The 16,856-nt window shown below is 36.6% G+C and overlaps 2 protein-coding genes across 3 annotated transcripts in view; both read right to left on the bottom strand.

Moving 5' to 3' along the window:
- Positions 1–4,513: 4,513 nt before the first annotated feature.
- Positions 4,514–6,589, bottom strand: LOC107693076 (cofilin-2-like). The gene is made up of 4 exons (XM_016492321.1): positions 6,584–6,589; positions 6,149–6,456; positions 5,361–5,437; positions 4,514–4,527 (listed from the first exon to the last, which is right to left on the bottom strand). The coding sequence occupies exons 1-4, from the start codon at positions 6,587–6,589 to the stop codon at positions 4,514–4,516; spliced, it is 405 nt and encodes a 134-aa protein (XP_016347807.1).
- Positions 6,590–9,656: 3,067 nt separating this feature from the next.
- The window catches only part of baz1a (bromodomain adjacent to zinc finger domain, 1A), a 21,065-nt gene continuing 13,865 nt past the window's right edge, over positions 9,657–16,856 (bottom strand). The window contains exons 18-28 of one of the 2 annotated variants that reach the window (XM_016492484.1): positions 15,294–15,824; positions 14,707–14,870; positions 14,424–14,566; positions 14,139–14,287; positions 13,332–13,412; positions 12,993–13,240; positions 12,539–12,729; positions 12,097–12,428; positions 11,148–11,323; positions 10,865–10,952; positions 9,657–10,691 (exon numbers count right to left, since the gene is read on the bottom strand). In XM_016492484.1, coding sequence (XP_016347970.1) covers positions 10,519–10,691; positions 10,865–10,952; positions 11,148–11,323; positions 12,097–12,428; positions 12,539–12,729; positions 12,993–13,240; positions 13,332–13,412; positions 14,139–14,287; positions 14,424–14,566; positions 14,707–14,870; positions 15,294–15,824 — 2,276 coding nt within the window. In that variant the 3' untranslated portion in view covers positions 9,657–10,518. The remainder of the gene's footprint in view (positions 10,692–10,864; positions 10,953–11,147; positions 11,324–12,096; positions 12,429–12,538; positions 12,730–12,992; positions 13,241–13,331; positions 13,413–14,138; positions 14,288–14,423; positions 14,567–14,706; positions 14,871–15,293; positions 15,825–16,856) is intronic. The other variant, XM_016492486.1, reaches the window with a different exon arrangement.

The following is a 16,856-nucleotide window of genomic DNA, read 5'->3' as shown; positions in this document are numbered from 1 at the left end:
ATATGGATAAAATAAATAACGTTTAATTATGATTATTTGTTATTCGATTGCAATTTATATATATTATATTCGGCTTAACTCTTTTAGGTTTCTTATTAATTTTCGAATTAATCAGATATGTCATGTATATTTGTATCTATCTACATATACATATAGGTTATAGGCTACATATTCCTATGTAAATAAATAAAATACATTATTATTATTAATATTATTATATTTGTAACTTCATTACAGTCTTATAAGTGAAATATTCACTAACAAAGTCTGTACAGAATAGGGGTCACTGCAACAATTGTCACCGATGTGTTTCTATGATTGTGTGTTGATGTGATTACTGACCACTAGAGGGTGACAAACTCACTTTAGTCACGGAGAGATCAACTGCTGATCTTCACCTGCTGCTGGTGGAGTGTGATGCTGTTCTTATGGAAACACCCCACTAATTAATTAGTTCAAGTCAGATGAGTTTGAAAGAATCCAGCACTACTGGATAATTATTTTTATGGCAAGAATCCAGATAATAGAATAATAATAATTTCTGCCGTGCCACACTGCAGCTCACCGCTTTGGCCCGTGTTATAGTTTGTGCATACTAGTAGACTTTAGGTAATGATCAGCCAATGGTCAAGTGTCAATTTTGGGCCTTTGGAAAACCTACCATCATAAAACGGTACACAGTGATTTCTGTACACCAAATGCTTGTCATTATAAAGTTAAAGAGCATATAAAATCATATAACCTTGTATTAATTGCACCGGCTCAGGACATCAAAACATGTTGAGAAATGATATACAGGCATCAACATCACAGACATGAGCATCATAATAACATATTGAGTAACTTTGTCCTCAAGTGAAATCTTGTGACCCTGTGACATGCAATAACACATTGATATGCCCTCATCAGGTCATGTTGCACTGCAATAGACACAACAAACCACTGCAACAATAACTGAACAAAAAGTTCAGTTAAAGGGGTCCTATTATGCTCTTTTACAAAGTCTTGATTTCACAAATCCCGGAAAATATGTGTTGTAGTCCAAACGAGTCGTTCGTTGTAGTTTTTAAAAAGTGATTTCTGTTAAATAAAATATCTCCTTTTGAAGTGGACTTTGAACTTTGTAACTTTGCAGATCTTTTTTATGCTCAAACAGCAACATTACAGACTAACTAAAGTTGAAAAAGTGAAAAAGCATAATAGGACCCCTTTAACTGAAATGGCAATGAAATATCTGTGAAAATGAAATAACTGCTGCTTCTGGCCAAAATGCCAGTTCATAGAACATAATAACCCTTCCTCTAGTGAAAAAGTCCGTCCCCTGTGGTCCTTTCACATCAAAATCCACCACCATATTTGTTTAAAACTGTTTTGGACTGTTTTCACTTGTAAATGGTGTTTATTTCTGTGCATATTTCCCTCCTGAATCTGGACTGGTATTTTAACATCTTAATGATGGATTTGTTTTTGTTTTTTTACAAACATGCAGATTTTTGCTTCTCAAGACATTAAGTGATGGACTGGAGTTGTGTGGATTACTTGTGATTTATCAGCTGTTTGGACTCTCATTCTGACGGCACCCATTCACTGCAGAGGATCCACTGGTGAGCAAGTGATGTACTGCTAAATCTGTTCCGATGAAGAAACAAACTCATCTACATCTGGCCTGAAGGTGAGTACATTTTCAGCAAATTTTCCTTTTTGGCTTAACTATTCCTTTAAACTCACAGATTTTCAGTTTAAATGAGAAGGAACAGCTAAGCTTGTTGACCGTATTCGTGAAATGTTTTTAACAACATGTTGCACATTCTCACATGCTTTGCAGCAGTAAGCTATCAATACTCTGAGCGCAGTGCACACACCCTTTCACTGCACAGAACCTACTGGAGAGCAAGGAGAGGTCATTTGTTTATTTTCAGCACACTTGTCCAGACACAGAGATTCAGGGCTTACATGAAAGGCACTTTGTTTCGTGCAGTGGTGGACATAAAAGCTCTGACTAATAAGTTGGCTATGTGAGCCCAAAGTAGATGCAACTTTTAAGATTGCAAGTAAATAAACATGTATTTTTCTTGCTGTCTGCATGGTGTCTTTTGAGTAGAGATTGCTCTATTGTTTGTCTGTAACAGTGCATGATTAGGCATCCTTGCCAACATATAATAATGGGTCTTTTTAATTTATTTTTTTAAATAAGAAATGTTTCTTGAGCACCAAATCAGCATATTAGAATGATTTCTGAAGGATCATGTGACACTGAAGACTGGAGTAATGATGACTGGAGTAAATATATTAAAACAGAAAACAGTTCTTTTAGATTGTAATAATATAATTAATATACTGATATAATAACATCAGTAATTTCACACTATTACTGTTTTCCTGTATTTTTTTATCAAATAAATGCAGCCTTGGTGAGAATAAGAGACTTCTTTCAAAAACTTTTAACAAATCTTAACGACCACAAACTTTTGAACAGTGGTGTGTAGTTAAGAAATGTTTGTGTGTGAGTTTATAATCAACCAAAATCATTTTCTGACAGATTAATATATCAACCAGGCCAATTAAAGGTCAATAACCTGTGTGTCAGTTCCAAAGTAATAATAAACATAAGTAAACAATATTTAAAAAAATATATGATGCATTTAGAATATAATTAATTTAATATTTTTTCTATTCTTTTCATTATTCATTATTAGTAATTTTGTGTATATATCATTTGCTATCAATGAACTGTATTATGTATATTTGCATTACATAGCCATCAGTCACCCTGCTCTCTAGATACTGTCATTTGCCCTTGTTAACCCCATTTCAGATGAATATCATATGATATCCAGGTCTTCACCCTCACAATGTGCCTACATGCACTGAGATCTAGTTTCATACCCACTACTAGAAATTTCCTAGAGGAGACTGCAGTGTGTTCATAACTAAACTATAATAAACAGCACAGATGAAGGCCAGTACTTTCCTTCCCTGAGAGTTTTATGTGAGGGGTTTGTAGGGATTAGATTTGTAACAATCTACACATTGTATTTTAAAACGGTCTGTGATATTTGAGAGCAGCCCCGTGTTTTTCACTGAAACAGAGACCTTCCTTTCATTCGTGCTACTTCACTGAAGAGTGAAAACCGCTCTTTATAACCGCTGCCCAGCCTGTCCACCAGCGTCCCTTTTTGTAGCTCTTTGGAAGCATGTTCAGTTTTGCCATTTGTGCACAACGATGACAAGACACAAAAGCATGCTGGCCATAAATAGCGCCGAGCAGCAGAGGATTGCTCCCTGCCTGCGGATCAAATTCTCCAAAGGGAAAAGCAGCCACTGGCCTCAAGCCCAGATCTACTGCAAGACCACGCTCATAGAAACCGCCTGGCCTGTAAGAAGTAGTGAAGGAGGCTGGGCTGCTCATTTTAACTGTACTAAGTGCTGCCCTCAATCTAAAGATGTATGTATATGATTTTCTATAAGTGAGTTCAACACTTTACTTGATTGTAGGGATATGCCGGTATCAAATTTTCATGTTGCGATTAATTGCTAATGCTTTTATCACGGTATACGGTATTATCACGGTATTGAAATTTAGTTTTAAAAAAGTGCTGTCATAATACAGTATAACAGGTTTAATAACTTTTTTCTTATAACAAAAATAACTGAACATTTAAATGCAATAAAGCAATACAGAAAAATGTATAAAGCTAAAAGTTTTACACAGATTAAAGTAGAAGAGCCCACGATAACAATATCGTGCATATTCATTACCGTGATATATCGCATGACCGAATACCGGCACAAGTCTACTTGATTGGTATGCTAGAATCAGAATGCCTAAAAAAGCTTAACCAAACACTAACAAACCATTCAATAACTAGAAAATTAAAGTTTGTCAAGTATAGTAAAGTTTGTTCAATATAGCCTAAAGCAGAATTAAAAAGTCTTTAAGTTTGTATTGACCTTACATACTTCTATATCTATAGAGCATTAAGGGATAGATAGATAGATAGATAGATAGATAGGACAGAATGATAGACAGACAGACACAGATAGATAGATAGATCGATAGATAGGACAGAATGATTGATAGACAGACAGATCGACAGACAGACAGATAGATAGACAGACAGACAGATATAGATAGGACAGAATGATAGATAGATAGATAGCTAGATAGACAGACAGACAGACAGATAGATAGACAGACATAGATAGGACAGAATGATTGATTGATAGATAGCTAGACAGACAGACAGACAGACAGACAGACAGACAGACAGACAGACAGACAGATAGATAGATAGATATAGATAGATGACAGAACGATGGATGGATGGATAGATAGATGATAGTCTTTAAGAGTTAGCCTTGACTCAGAACATTAAAAAAGTTACGTATACTATAATAAATTATATTATAATAAATAATAATGATAAAATAAAGTTAATAAATATGAAATATTTTTCATTAAACAACTCCTTCAATGAAGGTGGTTCTGAAGTAAACCCAGCTCAGAACATCATCACGTCTCACACCCTGTTAAAATCAGCCACCGTTTAACTGAGCCAAGAATTCTGCCACAAGCTTTTATTTCAGTGGCACCTTCCTCGATCTCAAAAACAATGTTTCACTTCAGGCTGCAAATATTGCCAACTTTACAGATAATATTGTGTTTTCATGTAGTGTTAAAAAAAGAAAAATCATTCCAAGCAGCTCGGCTTCACGTTCAGAGGTGCGTTTGAATCACAGGCTGCAGTGGAAGAGTTCAGAACCCATCTGTTTATGTCCATATGTGTAACAGGAATGAAAACTGTGGTAACTCCTATTCCGGGCTGACACACACACAAATTCCATAGTCCTCCTTCAACTGGTAGTGTAAAAACCAAAAGTGCTTCATTTATCTGCATAGACTTAATGTGTTCGCCATGTCAAATGAGCCAGATTAGGTAGAAGACTTCAAATAAATAGTTTCAAATGTGTAAAGTGCTTGTCACTGGTTAACGCATAGCTGTGAGGAATTAACGTACAGCATTCTCATGTAGTTCTCTTAAAGCATAATAGAATATCTCAGCGAATATCAACTCTTAGTATCTGATCATCCGAGCTTTCTACTGTCGTTTGGCAAAACACAAAGAGGGAGACAGAAAGTTCTTTGGGGATGTATAAAAGCTAACTGCAAAAGTAAGCTAGCATTCAGCTGGTAGATTTTTTCTTACATATGTTAATGAGAGACACATACTGGTTATATATTAGTTATTTGGTGTCATAGCAATGTATTGAACAATCATCACTCAGGACCCAGCATCCAGATACTATCTGTTTTATAAAGACGCATTATGGGTATTATTAGTGAATATGACTGTACTCACCTGTAAACTTCTTCTTAATTGCATCTTTTGAGCTAGCATAAATCATCTTGCTTTTTAACGGCGCACCTTCAGGGGCCCTGTAATCAAAAACATCAATGCTGAGTACACATGCGGACAAAGAAAAATTAATTGACTTGTGTATTTTGTGTATAGCAGAACTGAAAAGCAACAAACAGCAAGGTTATTATTATTATTAACTGAAGCTTTTAAAACTATATTTCCATCAATTAAAATAAAAATAATTAATTAAAAAAATAATTATGTTGGATGGTCTGGTTTAATTAAATTCGGAAGCCTGATGTTAAACTATCAGTGCATTCTAAAAAAAAAAAACACCAACAAAAAACACAATTCAACCAGTTAGACAAGTTTACTTCTTGTATGTGTTGCTATAGACAGATCAAACAAGTCATAAGAAATAAAAAATGGAACTAATACTTAAAATAATAAAAAAAAACATTTATAGTGCTTTTCCAAAGATACAAATTTAATAAAACCAATTGAAGAACAATTCAAACTACCTAAACTAAAATCAAAATTCCAATAAAATGCATAAATAAATGCATAAAAAATAAATGCATAAATAAATTAATAAATGCATATAATAAAAAATGCATAAATAAGTAAATAAATAAATACAATAAAAAAACAAAAAATGTATCTGTTATTATTAAGGTTGCAAAGGGGCGGAAAATTTCCAAAACATCTTGGAAAGTTTCCAGAAATTTACCAGAAATTTTACGCCCCTTTGCAATCCTAATAATTATCTTGCCAGTCAGACTACATACCAAAATATGAATACCAAGTCTTCTTTCTTGGACTCTTTAGTTTCATAAGTGGCATCGTATAAGCCGTATCTGCAGTCGTTGAGAGGTAGGAGCTTCACGAAGCAGGCGTAGGGGTCATCGACAGTGTCTCCAATGTCTCCGACTAAGATATGCTTGCCCTCTTCTACGACGATCTTCTTCTTGTCATCGCTGAGGCAGAACAGCACTGCCTTTTTGCGCTTTTTCACCTCGTCTGAAGACGAGGACTTCCGTACTTTCATGTCATTGAAGACTTTGATGACTTCATCACTGACTGTGACACCAGAGGCCTGCGATGAGGATGGGATTGAGATAAGTACAGACAGCTGATACGAAAACAGCACTTCTAACAACCATAGTAAAAAATAACAACTGTATGAATCCTCCAGATAATATTAGAGATCTGGATCACCTCACTGGCATAGCCAGCTGGTCTGTCACTACAGTTCAAATCTCTCACTCCCGGTCCAAAATGGAGTCATAGTGGGGTGCCTGGGCCACAATACAACTATGAGAGCTCCTCCTGGGACTTTTTAAAGACATTTGGATTCATGATCAATGACACTTCGCCCTCAACACAAATGAGGCCCTTCGAAGTTTGAACAGTGCATTAATCCATTGAAACAAAACAGTGATTAATGTCAAATGAACATTACTACTCGCATGCCATTTTAAAATGTATTCCTCAAACCTCACTGGTAACTTATTACCATGTATTTTTATTTTTCTCCTAGCAACTGACTAGTACCTACTTTTACTGGCAATTATTCATGATATCACTTATTTGATATTATTAGAGGATTAAAATTAAATATTGGAGGAATAAAATTGGATATTAGTAAGATGATTACTATAGATTCAGATAAGAATTTAATTAGATATTAGTACTACTTATTCTTTGGATACCATCAACTACTCCAATTGCACTTAAATAAATAAATAAATCTTACTTGCTTGTATTTGTCTTGTTTACCAGTACAAATATTAAAAACAATTTTAAATTATAAGCAAAAATTAGTATTATTGAAATTTAAAAAATACGATAGACGAGGACTTCCGTACTTTCATGTCATTGAAGACTTTGATGACTTCATCACTGACTGTGACACCAGAGGCCTGCGATGAGGATGGGATTGAGATAAGTACAGACAGCTGATACGAAAACAGCACTTCTAACAACCATAGTAAAAAATAACAACTGTATGAATCCTCCAGATAATATTAGAGATCTGGATCACCTCACTGGCATAGCCAGCTGGTCTGTCACTACAGTTCAAATCTCTCACTCCCGGTCCAAAATGGAGTCATAGTGGGGTGCCTGGGCCACAATACAACTATGAGAGCTCCTCCTGGGACTTTTTAAAGACATTTGGATTCATGATCAATGACACTTCGCCCTCAACACAAATGAGGCCCTTCGAAGTTTGAACAGTGCATTAATCCATTGAAACAAAACAGTGATTAATGTCAAATGAACATTACTACTCGCATGCCATTTTAAAATGTATTCCTCAAACCTCACTGGTAACTTATTACCATGTATTTTTATTTTTCTCCTAGCAACTGACTAGTACCTACTTTTACTGGCAATTATTCATGATATCACTTATTTGATATTATTAGAGGATTAAAATTAAATATTGGAGGAATAAAATTGGATATTAGTAAGATGATTACTATAGATTCAGATAAGAATTTAATTAGATATTAGTACTACTTATTCTTTGGATACCATCAACTACTCCAATTGCACTTAAATAAATAAATAAATCTTACTTGCTTGTATTTGTCTTGTTTACCAGTACAAATATTAAAAACAATTTTAAATTATAAGCAAAAATTAGTATTATTGAAATTTAAAAAATACGATTTTTTTTTTTTTTTTAGAAAAAACTCAAATAATTAATAGATAGTAATATATAAACCATATAAATAATAAACAAAATAATATCAACCTAGTTTCTTACTAGTGTCTTTTATTGGATATAAGCAGCATCTGATTTTTCTTTACTTTTTAGAATAATTTATTTTGTACTTATTTATGTCTAGAACAATGGCTACTTGATAGTGTTTTGCTTTTTTTACAAACAACTATTATAAGTTACAATTACTATACATACTAGTAACAAAATAATGACTACTGACTATTAAAGTACTGCTAAACATGAGGTTAGTAGTTAGAAAAAGTACTGAATAGGTAATATTATTTAATTAAGTATTTAGTGCATTTTTCATATATTCAATATTGATTAAACAAGTAGTGTCAACTCTTGTAATAGTTACTAGTATCGAAAGTACTAGTTAGTGTGAAGTAGTTAACAGTAAGTTAATAGGCAGTCATGGCGCAGGCGCACAGACGCGCTCTGAGCAGCTGGTGTGGAGCTCCGACTCTCTCACTCACACTATGGCCACTAAATCCTACTGAATCAAGAACAAGTAGCCGAATTCACTTCCCAGGACGCACATTAGGCATCTGACAGCAACAAACAGCTCGTTCTGATCTAAGTATTATCGTATGAGTCCATCCGTTCAAGTCCCGATGATTTATTTCTCCAGCACCCGTGAGAAAAAGTTGGAGAGGCGCGCGCTCAGAGTGATTAAAGCACCGGCTAAAATTAGCTTAAAATGGCCGCCTCGGGCTACAGGCCTGAGATATAGATTCATATCAAACTAAAACCGATGTTGGTAACCACAAAATCAACTTAGAGCCGGATAGAGCTTTATATTCTTTAACCGGAGCGCATACAATCACGGACCTCGCGACAGCGCCACATTACATATCCTGCCGGAGCTGAAAACGTGACAGTTACCGATCAAAAGTTTGACAGAAAGAGTTTCAAAATAACATTATACCATCTGTTATGAATTAAGAATGAACGATGTGTGAGAGAAGACCTATGCTTACCATGCTGTCCGACGAAATGAATCAATGAACGATTATTTTCTTGGTACTTCTATCTGGGAATGTGAACAGCCGAGACAGTGCGAGTGTGTGTGAGAGAGAGAGAAATCACTGCACAGCCGCAGTGAAGGGCTGATCTAGCACATGCACTGTCATTGGGACACTTGGAAATGAAGCGGACAAATATGTGCCACACATTTGAATTACAACTTGGCATAATAATGTTTAAAACAATAACTTAAATGTACTGAAAATATGACGTTACCTGTCTAACAAACTTTTAAGTCATGAACAGTACATAAGACATTTGACTTCGAATAAGAGCAATATCTAGCAATTGTTATATTTGAGACCAGATAATAATATTCATCATATCCGTTCATGACTAAATTACCTTATTCATTAGAAGTTGAAGGCACATGAGCTGATGATTTGTTATAAACTTTAAAATACCCGTATGCAACGTTATACAGTGTACACATTTTAAATGGATAAAGCCAAGATTAATTTTTTCTTCACTTAAAGTGCACCTAACTCCAAACGTATACAATTTATGCATAACTGAAAATCAGTGATGAAAACAAGTGGTCAAGCCAAATATTAACAAAATTTATTTTACATACAGAAAAAAAGATTTACACATCAGGTAAAATTAATCTTGAGACCCATGAGAGGAAAACTGATTCATACAGCTTTCTGATGGAGAGACACAACCTATAAAGACAATTTTATAAATAAAGCAAGCAAATTATACCCAAATCTAAATAAATACCAAAAACTGTAAATGGAAGCAACAAAATGGGATGATTTGGTTTCTACGTAGTGTTTATGCAAGCTAGGGACCTGAACAAAAGAACTGAGTTTATTTTTACAACTATTCACAACTACAAAACAGAAATTCTATTGGTTCCTTTGAGCTGCGAGACTTAATTTGTCAAAATGGAGACTCCGGTCTATAAAAATCTATACAAAATAGTAGTCTAGAAATGCAGTTGAGGTACAAAAAAACCCCCCAATATGCACCATTTTGAAATTGCAGACAAAAACAATGCTTTTTGTCCCGAGTTAATACGTGAACACAAAAATAACTTGTCAGAAAACAGTGCAAATATTTTTTTTCTTTACAGCACAGTTGTTTTTCCTTTCTCCTGCTAGTGAAGGACTTATACTTTGCTCCATAGGATTAAAGGCCGATTTATAGTCCTGTCACTAGCTGTGAAGATAAATTCCGCTTGATATCCGGCTGCTTGAGTGCCGTTTTGCTTGCACACTGAACATTGCAAATAAAACTGTGAACAAGAGCTAGGTAGAATTTTTAATGAGTCACACCACACTGGAATGTTCATGAACATTCCACAAATGCCACGGAACAACATAATTAGACAGCGGATTATGAACTGGCCTTCATTCTGAGCCAGTTGGTGTATTTGTGTGGAAGACAGGCTTTTGTTTACATCCGTGGCTGTTTCTGTGGAGGGGTCATGCGTTCAGCCAGGCCGAGTCTCTGAAGCTCAGAATGGAAGAAGGCCTGGAGCCGCAGACCGGCCTTTGCTTCGTTGGTGTTACTTGGGTTGTACTCCAGACAGTTGGAAAACATGAGCTCCACATCCTTAATATACTCCGCTATGAGATTAATAACACAAAAGAAACTACATTTAGCAATGATTCATGTTGTGCGACTCTATCAAGCTATTAAAGTGGTTTAGATACGGTTCACTCTAAATTATGTCTTGATATACTCAAGTGGATATTTCAACTTGTTTAAAAAGAAAAAAACTTCAACCTTCAATTCTTACCAGCAGTTTGGTATTCACAGTTGTTGACCTTTTCCCTGATTGTGCTCAAGGCGATGGGTTTTTTGATTATGTCATAGTAATCGGGCACCTGGAAAAATGTGTGCAATAAAAGTAGTAATTAAAACCATGAAAATAATGCCTCGGTGCAAAACTGGGATAGTGAGATGTCACAGAACAACTGCACAGATTATTTAGGAGTACAGCTGGTCGTAAAGTAACCATGAATGGGAGCTCCATGGCCTTGTTACAGAGAGGTATAAGTGTGTACTTCTAAATGCACTACCTGAGTTCTAGACACCAGTTTCTTGAAGGGCCAGCTGTCCTCGTGTCTGACCAGGTCCACAGTGAGCAGCTCACAGGCTGACAGCTCGTGTACGCCTAAGTTTCTCACTGAGCTTCGACGGTTGGATGAAGTGGTGGTTGGAGCCAAGACGATCTTGGCTTTTGGGGAGACCTCTGCTGGAGAAATAGTGGCAAACCAAAATACATGTGAACAAGAAGTCTTAGAGAAAATGAAACCGGAAAAACAACAGGTGTCTGCATTCAGTTAAATATCAAGTATGCCATTTTTTCAGTGTCATTTTCTTCAATCCAAGCCTAATATAAAATTTAGGGAAAAAACATTGGCATTTACATGGAATTTTGTTCCATTTGTTCCCTTTTTTCATACTGTATCCTATAAAACCTTTTTTCTGTCACAAGATAAAAATGGCAATCATGTCTTTTTATCTCACAATTGTGACTTTTACTCAAATCTTAGTTTTTATCTCTAATTATTTTTTTTGCAAAAAAAAAAAAAAAAAGAGAACAAGTCAGAATTGTGAGACAAAAAGTCTCAATTAGCTTTTTTATTTTTCATTATGTTCCTAAACAAGGAAAAAAAGTAATGACTTTCTCAGAATTCTGACATTTGTAAATTGCGAGATGTAAATAGTTTATAACTTGCGATTGAGAGACAAACTCTCAATTCTAATAAAAAGTCAGAATTGTTGCATATAAACTTGCAATTTCATGAAAAGTAGTCCAAATTGTGAGATTACCATTTTTATTTTTATTCCATGCCAGAAATAAAATTGTGAGATGTACACATACAATTGTGAGTAAATTTTATTTTGCATTCTGTGGCGGAAACAAGCTTCCAGAGTATCCTACTTTGATGTGATGCAGTAAATTAAATTTCCTTTATGTTAATCAGATTTTTTTTTTTGAGTGAATTGACTGATACTCCTTACCAGTAATGGGTCTCTTCCTAGAGTCTGTATTTTCTGCTGCAGGACTGGACTGGTTGGATTTGGCTGTTGTACCATCGGCGGGCACCTCTAGACTAAGACGAGCACTGGAGCGGCTTCCTGCCCGGGGAGGGGGTTTGCCATTAGACACCGGGGTAGACTTCTTCCCTGAGTTTTTGGAGCCTCCTTTATTAGTAGCAGGCTGGCTCTGTTTGGGTGTGCTCTGCTGCGAGCGAGGCATGGAATGACTTGATTCGGCCTGTTTTGATCTGGTGTTCAAACGACCTCCTTTATTGCTCTGGAGAGGAAGTTTGACAGGAGCCTTCTTGGACACACTGTTAAATAAATGAGAAAAAAGAAAACAACTTTCACAATATCCTTCTGCATGAAATGAGTAAACCGGCAAGAAAAACGATCAAAATAAAAAAAAGCCAAGTCCACTAACTCTTCCTCCTCTGACTGTTCTTCTTCCGACTCAACTTCTTCCTCTTCTGATTCTTCTTCCTCTTGTTCAGACTCCTCCTCTTCCTCCATATCTTCTTCAGAGTCAATAGAGGAACGCTGACGTGAGTTGATTCTGTGGGAGCGCTGTTTGGGACGGCACTCAGGGCAGAACCAGTCTTCAGAAGGAACAGCCTGTAAAACAAATTAAGGAAGATCAAAACTTTCGTCTTAAACTCAGAAGTTTAAGAGATTTTCTATTTACCAATAAATATACAATCATTTATTAACAGATTGCTGATATACATGTCTATTTTCCTTTCCTTTTTTTGTCCTTGGCTGCATGTGTTAGTTTATACGTACACACTTTACGTCTGCATGGCAAGTCAGGGTTTATGAAAAAGAACAGTTAATAAGGTGTCCACTAAATAAAACCTTCCAAAAACTATGGTTCTCACCTTCAGTTTTGGCCGAACACAGAAGATGTGATAGCCTCTGTCACAGGCGTCACATAGAAGCATGTTCTCAGCGTCTCCTTTCCTACGGCACACCTTACAACGGGCATTGAGGATGGATTTGGCCCAGACTACACTGCGCTCAAGTGTGGAGAGATGCAGGAAGACCTGCGACAAGCTGGAGCAGGCCAACAAAGACTCACGCCAGCGTTCTTGCACAGTCTTCACCTGCCGCCCACTTTCACTGCCATCTGTTGAGGAAAACCGGTTTAGTAATGATAATTTAAACCAACATGTGCTTAAAGAGAAAACACTTTCAGTTTTTTGGTAAACAAATCTTACCATCTTTCTCACTCGACTGGTCGTCATCTTTCTTTTTATCCTTTTTCTTCAACTTCTGGTCTTTCTTGGCATCATCATCACCTGATTAAAAACAAAACATTCAGAAATAAGAGCCTGTGGATTAATCAATTCAAAAATGAAACAAAAACATGTTCCTACAAACAAAATTATCCATATAGTTTTCAGGAACACACACTTAAGCCGCCTTTCCACGGTCTCCAACATTTGAATACGATTGTCGCATTCCTCCCCCTAGTGGCAGTCGCACAGAACTTTCAACTTACCTCAGCTTATTCACCATGGTAAAATGAACGATTTGAATTAATATAATGAATGTATGAATATATCCATACAAAACAACCACCAAATAAAAACACTGTAGTTTTTAGTAGGTTTTATGGGGAAAATCAACGTTAATAATGATTTAATAATGATAAAATAATTATTTCTGCCATAATTATTCTAAACCACCATTTTACAGAAATGGTGCTTACAGAATAACGTTAAAATGGAAAAATATTGGTAATTCTAACCTCGCACTCAGTTTTGATTAGAATACATCACATCCGGTTGGGCGGCTGCATACGGTCTAGCTGCAGAAGTTCAAATATTTGAATGCATCCGAAGCTCAAATCAGATCTGAAATTTCCGCATATGCATATGACTGGAGTTCCACGCAGCTCCCGCACAACTCTACATTGGAAATGAATGACTTCCGGTCTATCACTTGTCATTTGTCAGAGGTAGTGGAAAGGCAGATTTATACCCTCAAAGTTTCAGAAGAACCATAGAAGTAACAGATCTTACCTAGCGGAGCTTTCAGGAACTTGCGCTCTATGCCCTGCTCTATCTGTGCAAGAGCCTGTGCCAAAAAGTGGACAATGTTACTGACAGGCTGTGGTGTGCTCACAGTAGTGGACGTGGCACTCTGACCCTCTGCCTTCAATTCTTGCAGCCTAAAAACAAGAAAAACACCATCAATTCACACAATCGCACACACTACTGCAAATTCTGTTAGCTTGTAGGAGTATCAGACTCTGTTTGAACACACAAATAAAAATACACAGGTAACAGATATTAAAGTGAAATAACCTGTCTTTGACTCTGACGTGATTCTCATCAATTTCCATCGGCTCCTCTTCTTCGTTGGTCAGCCCGTTCTCTTTAGACTCAGAATTTAGCAGTTCATAGTTCCCGTTTTCCAGTGCGGCTCTCCATGAGTTTCTGTCCATCACCTTTTCAGGGTAAAGAGGGGAAAAAAAAAGGAAGGGGAAAAAAAGTCAGGTTACCATTAACAAAGATCCAGATCAAGCCACATCACTATAAGAAATACAATATTTACAGCTATGGAATGTGGTCGACACAATCAACATACTTTAATTGCCCCCAGAGTTCCCTGATAGATGCGGTCCTCAATATCCAGTAGTAGATCTCTGAGACGATTCTCCATGAAGCGCTCAGCAGGTACAGTGCTTTGTGGGTAAGATGGGCCAGGTTTTGGCTTTAAAGTACTTCCTTTGGTCTCTGGCAGAGATTCATCTGCATAATAAATTAAATATAGTACAGTTTGAAAAAAAATGTATAATTCATTTTTTTCTATTATGCTCATCAAGGCTGCATTTATTTGATCAAAAATATAGCAAGAGAAATATTGTTAAATATAAAGAAAATTATTTTAAATTGTAATAATATTTTAAAATGCTATTTATTCTTGAGATGACAAAGCTGAATTTTCAGCAGCCATTACTTCAGTCTTCAGTGATCCTTCAGAAATCATTCTAACATGCTGATTTGGTGCTCCGGTATCATCAATAATTACTGATTATCATTTATTAATGGTTCAATTATTAAAATGATCATACTCCTCTGCAACAGACATCGGTATCAAAAAAAGTCACAGGCACTAAACCCATATTTAAAAATCAAATGTAACATTACTTAGGAACCTGGCTCCCACAGTACCTGAGTGATAGTACCGCTGAGCAGCTTTGCTATCCATCAGTTGAACAATTCGCTCCTTCTCCTGCAGCAAAGTCTCTTTAAGGCTGCTCTCTCTGCGTCCACGAGGGTTCAGAGCCTCTATGAGCTGCTCCACCTCCTCAGGTGTGCTGTAGAAGAACCACTGATTGGGCCGGTTGACTGGCGGCGAGGTGTTCTGGACCAGCACCGGCTCCTCAGTGGTGGCATCTGTCTTAACTGGGCTCTTGGCTGAGAAAAGCTCTTCTATTTTGGGTTCGGGAGTAGGACGGGGCTCTAGCATGTCCTCTGTCAGGCCAAAGAAGTCCTCCTCGACAAACAGTGCCCCAGCAGAAGGGAAAATCCAGTAGCGGCGATAAAGGCGGTCGCGGCCGAGAGGCAGGATGTAGGTGCAGGCCATAGCTTTCTGAATGCGCTCCTGGAGCTCTTTCTCTTTGAGCTGCGGTTGATGTAACTCCTCTTTCATTTCAACCTCACCAACCTGCTTCTCTTTTGGTGTGTCATTTGTTTTCTTTACTGGAAAACAAAAATAAAGGAATTCTATAGATATTTGCAACAGAATTTTAACAACCATTTCTTAGGGAGAGCAAGAACTGATAAGAGGTCTTCTCTTAAAGGGTTAGTTCACCCAAAAATGAAAATTCTGTCATTAATTACTCACCCTCATGTCATTCCAAACCCATTAGACCTTAGTTTATCTTCGGAACACAAATTAAGATATTTTTGATAAAATCTAAGACCTTCGTTCATCTTCGGAACACAAATTAAGATATTTTTGATAAAATCTGAGAGCTCTCTGACCCTCCGTAGACAGCAATGCAACTGCAATGTTCCCATTCACAATTTACCTGCACGGGCCGCCCAGGTAGAGCTTATGTATGGGAAACACTGCAGAATTTTCATTTTTGGGTGAACTAACCCTTTAAATCCAATAAGTCACTTTCAATAAAAGTCATTAATCAAGCTCAAAATCTTTCATACCACTTGCATGTTTGTTTAAAGGGGTCATTTGACGTTATGAAATGTCCAAAAAGAACATGATGTTGTGTATTTGGTGTAATGCAATGTGTTTATGCAGTTTAAGGTAAAAAAAAACAACATTTTCCACATAATGTACATTATTGTTGCTCCTCTATGCCCCGCCTTTCTGAAACGTGTCGATTTTTTTACAAAGCTCATCGTTCTGAAAAGCGAGGTGTACGCTGATTGGCCAGCTATCCAGTGCGTTGTGATTGGCTGAATACCTCAAGCGTGTGACGGAAATGTTACGCCCCTTAACATACTGTGTTGCCGTGTCCCAACGTGACAAGACAAAAACAATAAAACCCATTATAAACGAGCCATTTGTTGCGTCCAGTGCGGACATAATTACTGATTATAATGACTTATACTGTCTTTTTAGCGTTGCGTATCGCGCCGCGTTAACATAAAACCATGCCTGCATTTGTGATCGGAGAAACGACAAACAACAAGCGCTACTCTACACCGCTCAAAACTTGCGTTTGAATAGTCAGTGGCAAATTCTTTAAATATAAAAAAAAAAAAAAA

Source organism: Sinocyclocheilus anshuiensis, unplaced genomic scaffold (genome assembly GCF_001515605.1).
Source record: "Sinocyclocheilus anshuiensis isolate Anshui unplaced genomic scaffold, SAMN03320099.WGS_v1.1 scaffold222, whole genome shotgun sequence".
Classification (NCBI taxonomy): domain Eukaryota; kingdom Metazoa; phylum Chordata; class Actinopteri; order Cypriniformes; family Cyprinidae; genus Sinocyclocheilus; species Sinocyclocheilus anshuiensis.
This window is presented reverse-complemented; position numbering and strand designations above follow the sequence as displayed.

Coding starts and splice junctions, on each gene's coding strand:
- LOC107693076 (XM_016492321.1), bottom strand. Junction 5,438..6,148: donor GACTTGGTATTCATATTTTG/GTATGTAGTCTG, acceptor TTTTGATTACAG/GGCCCCTGAAGGTGCGCCGT.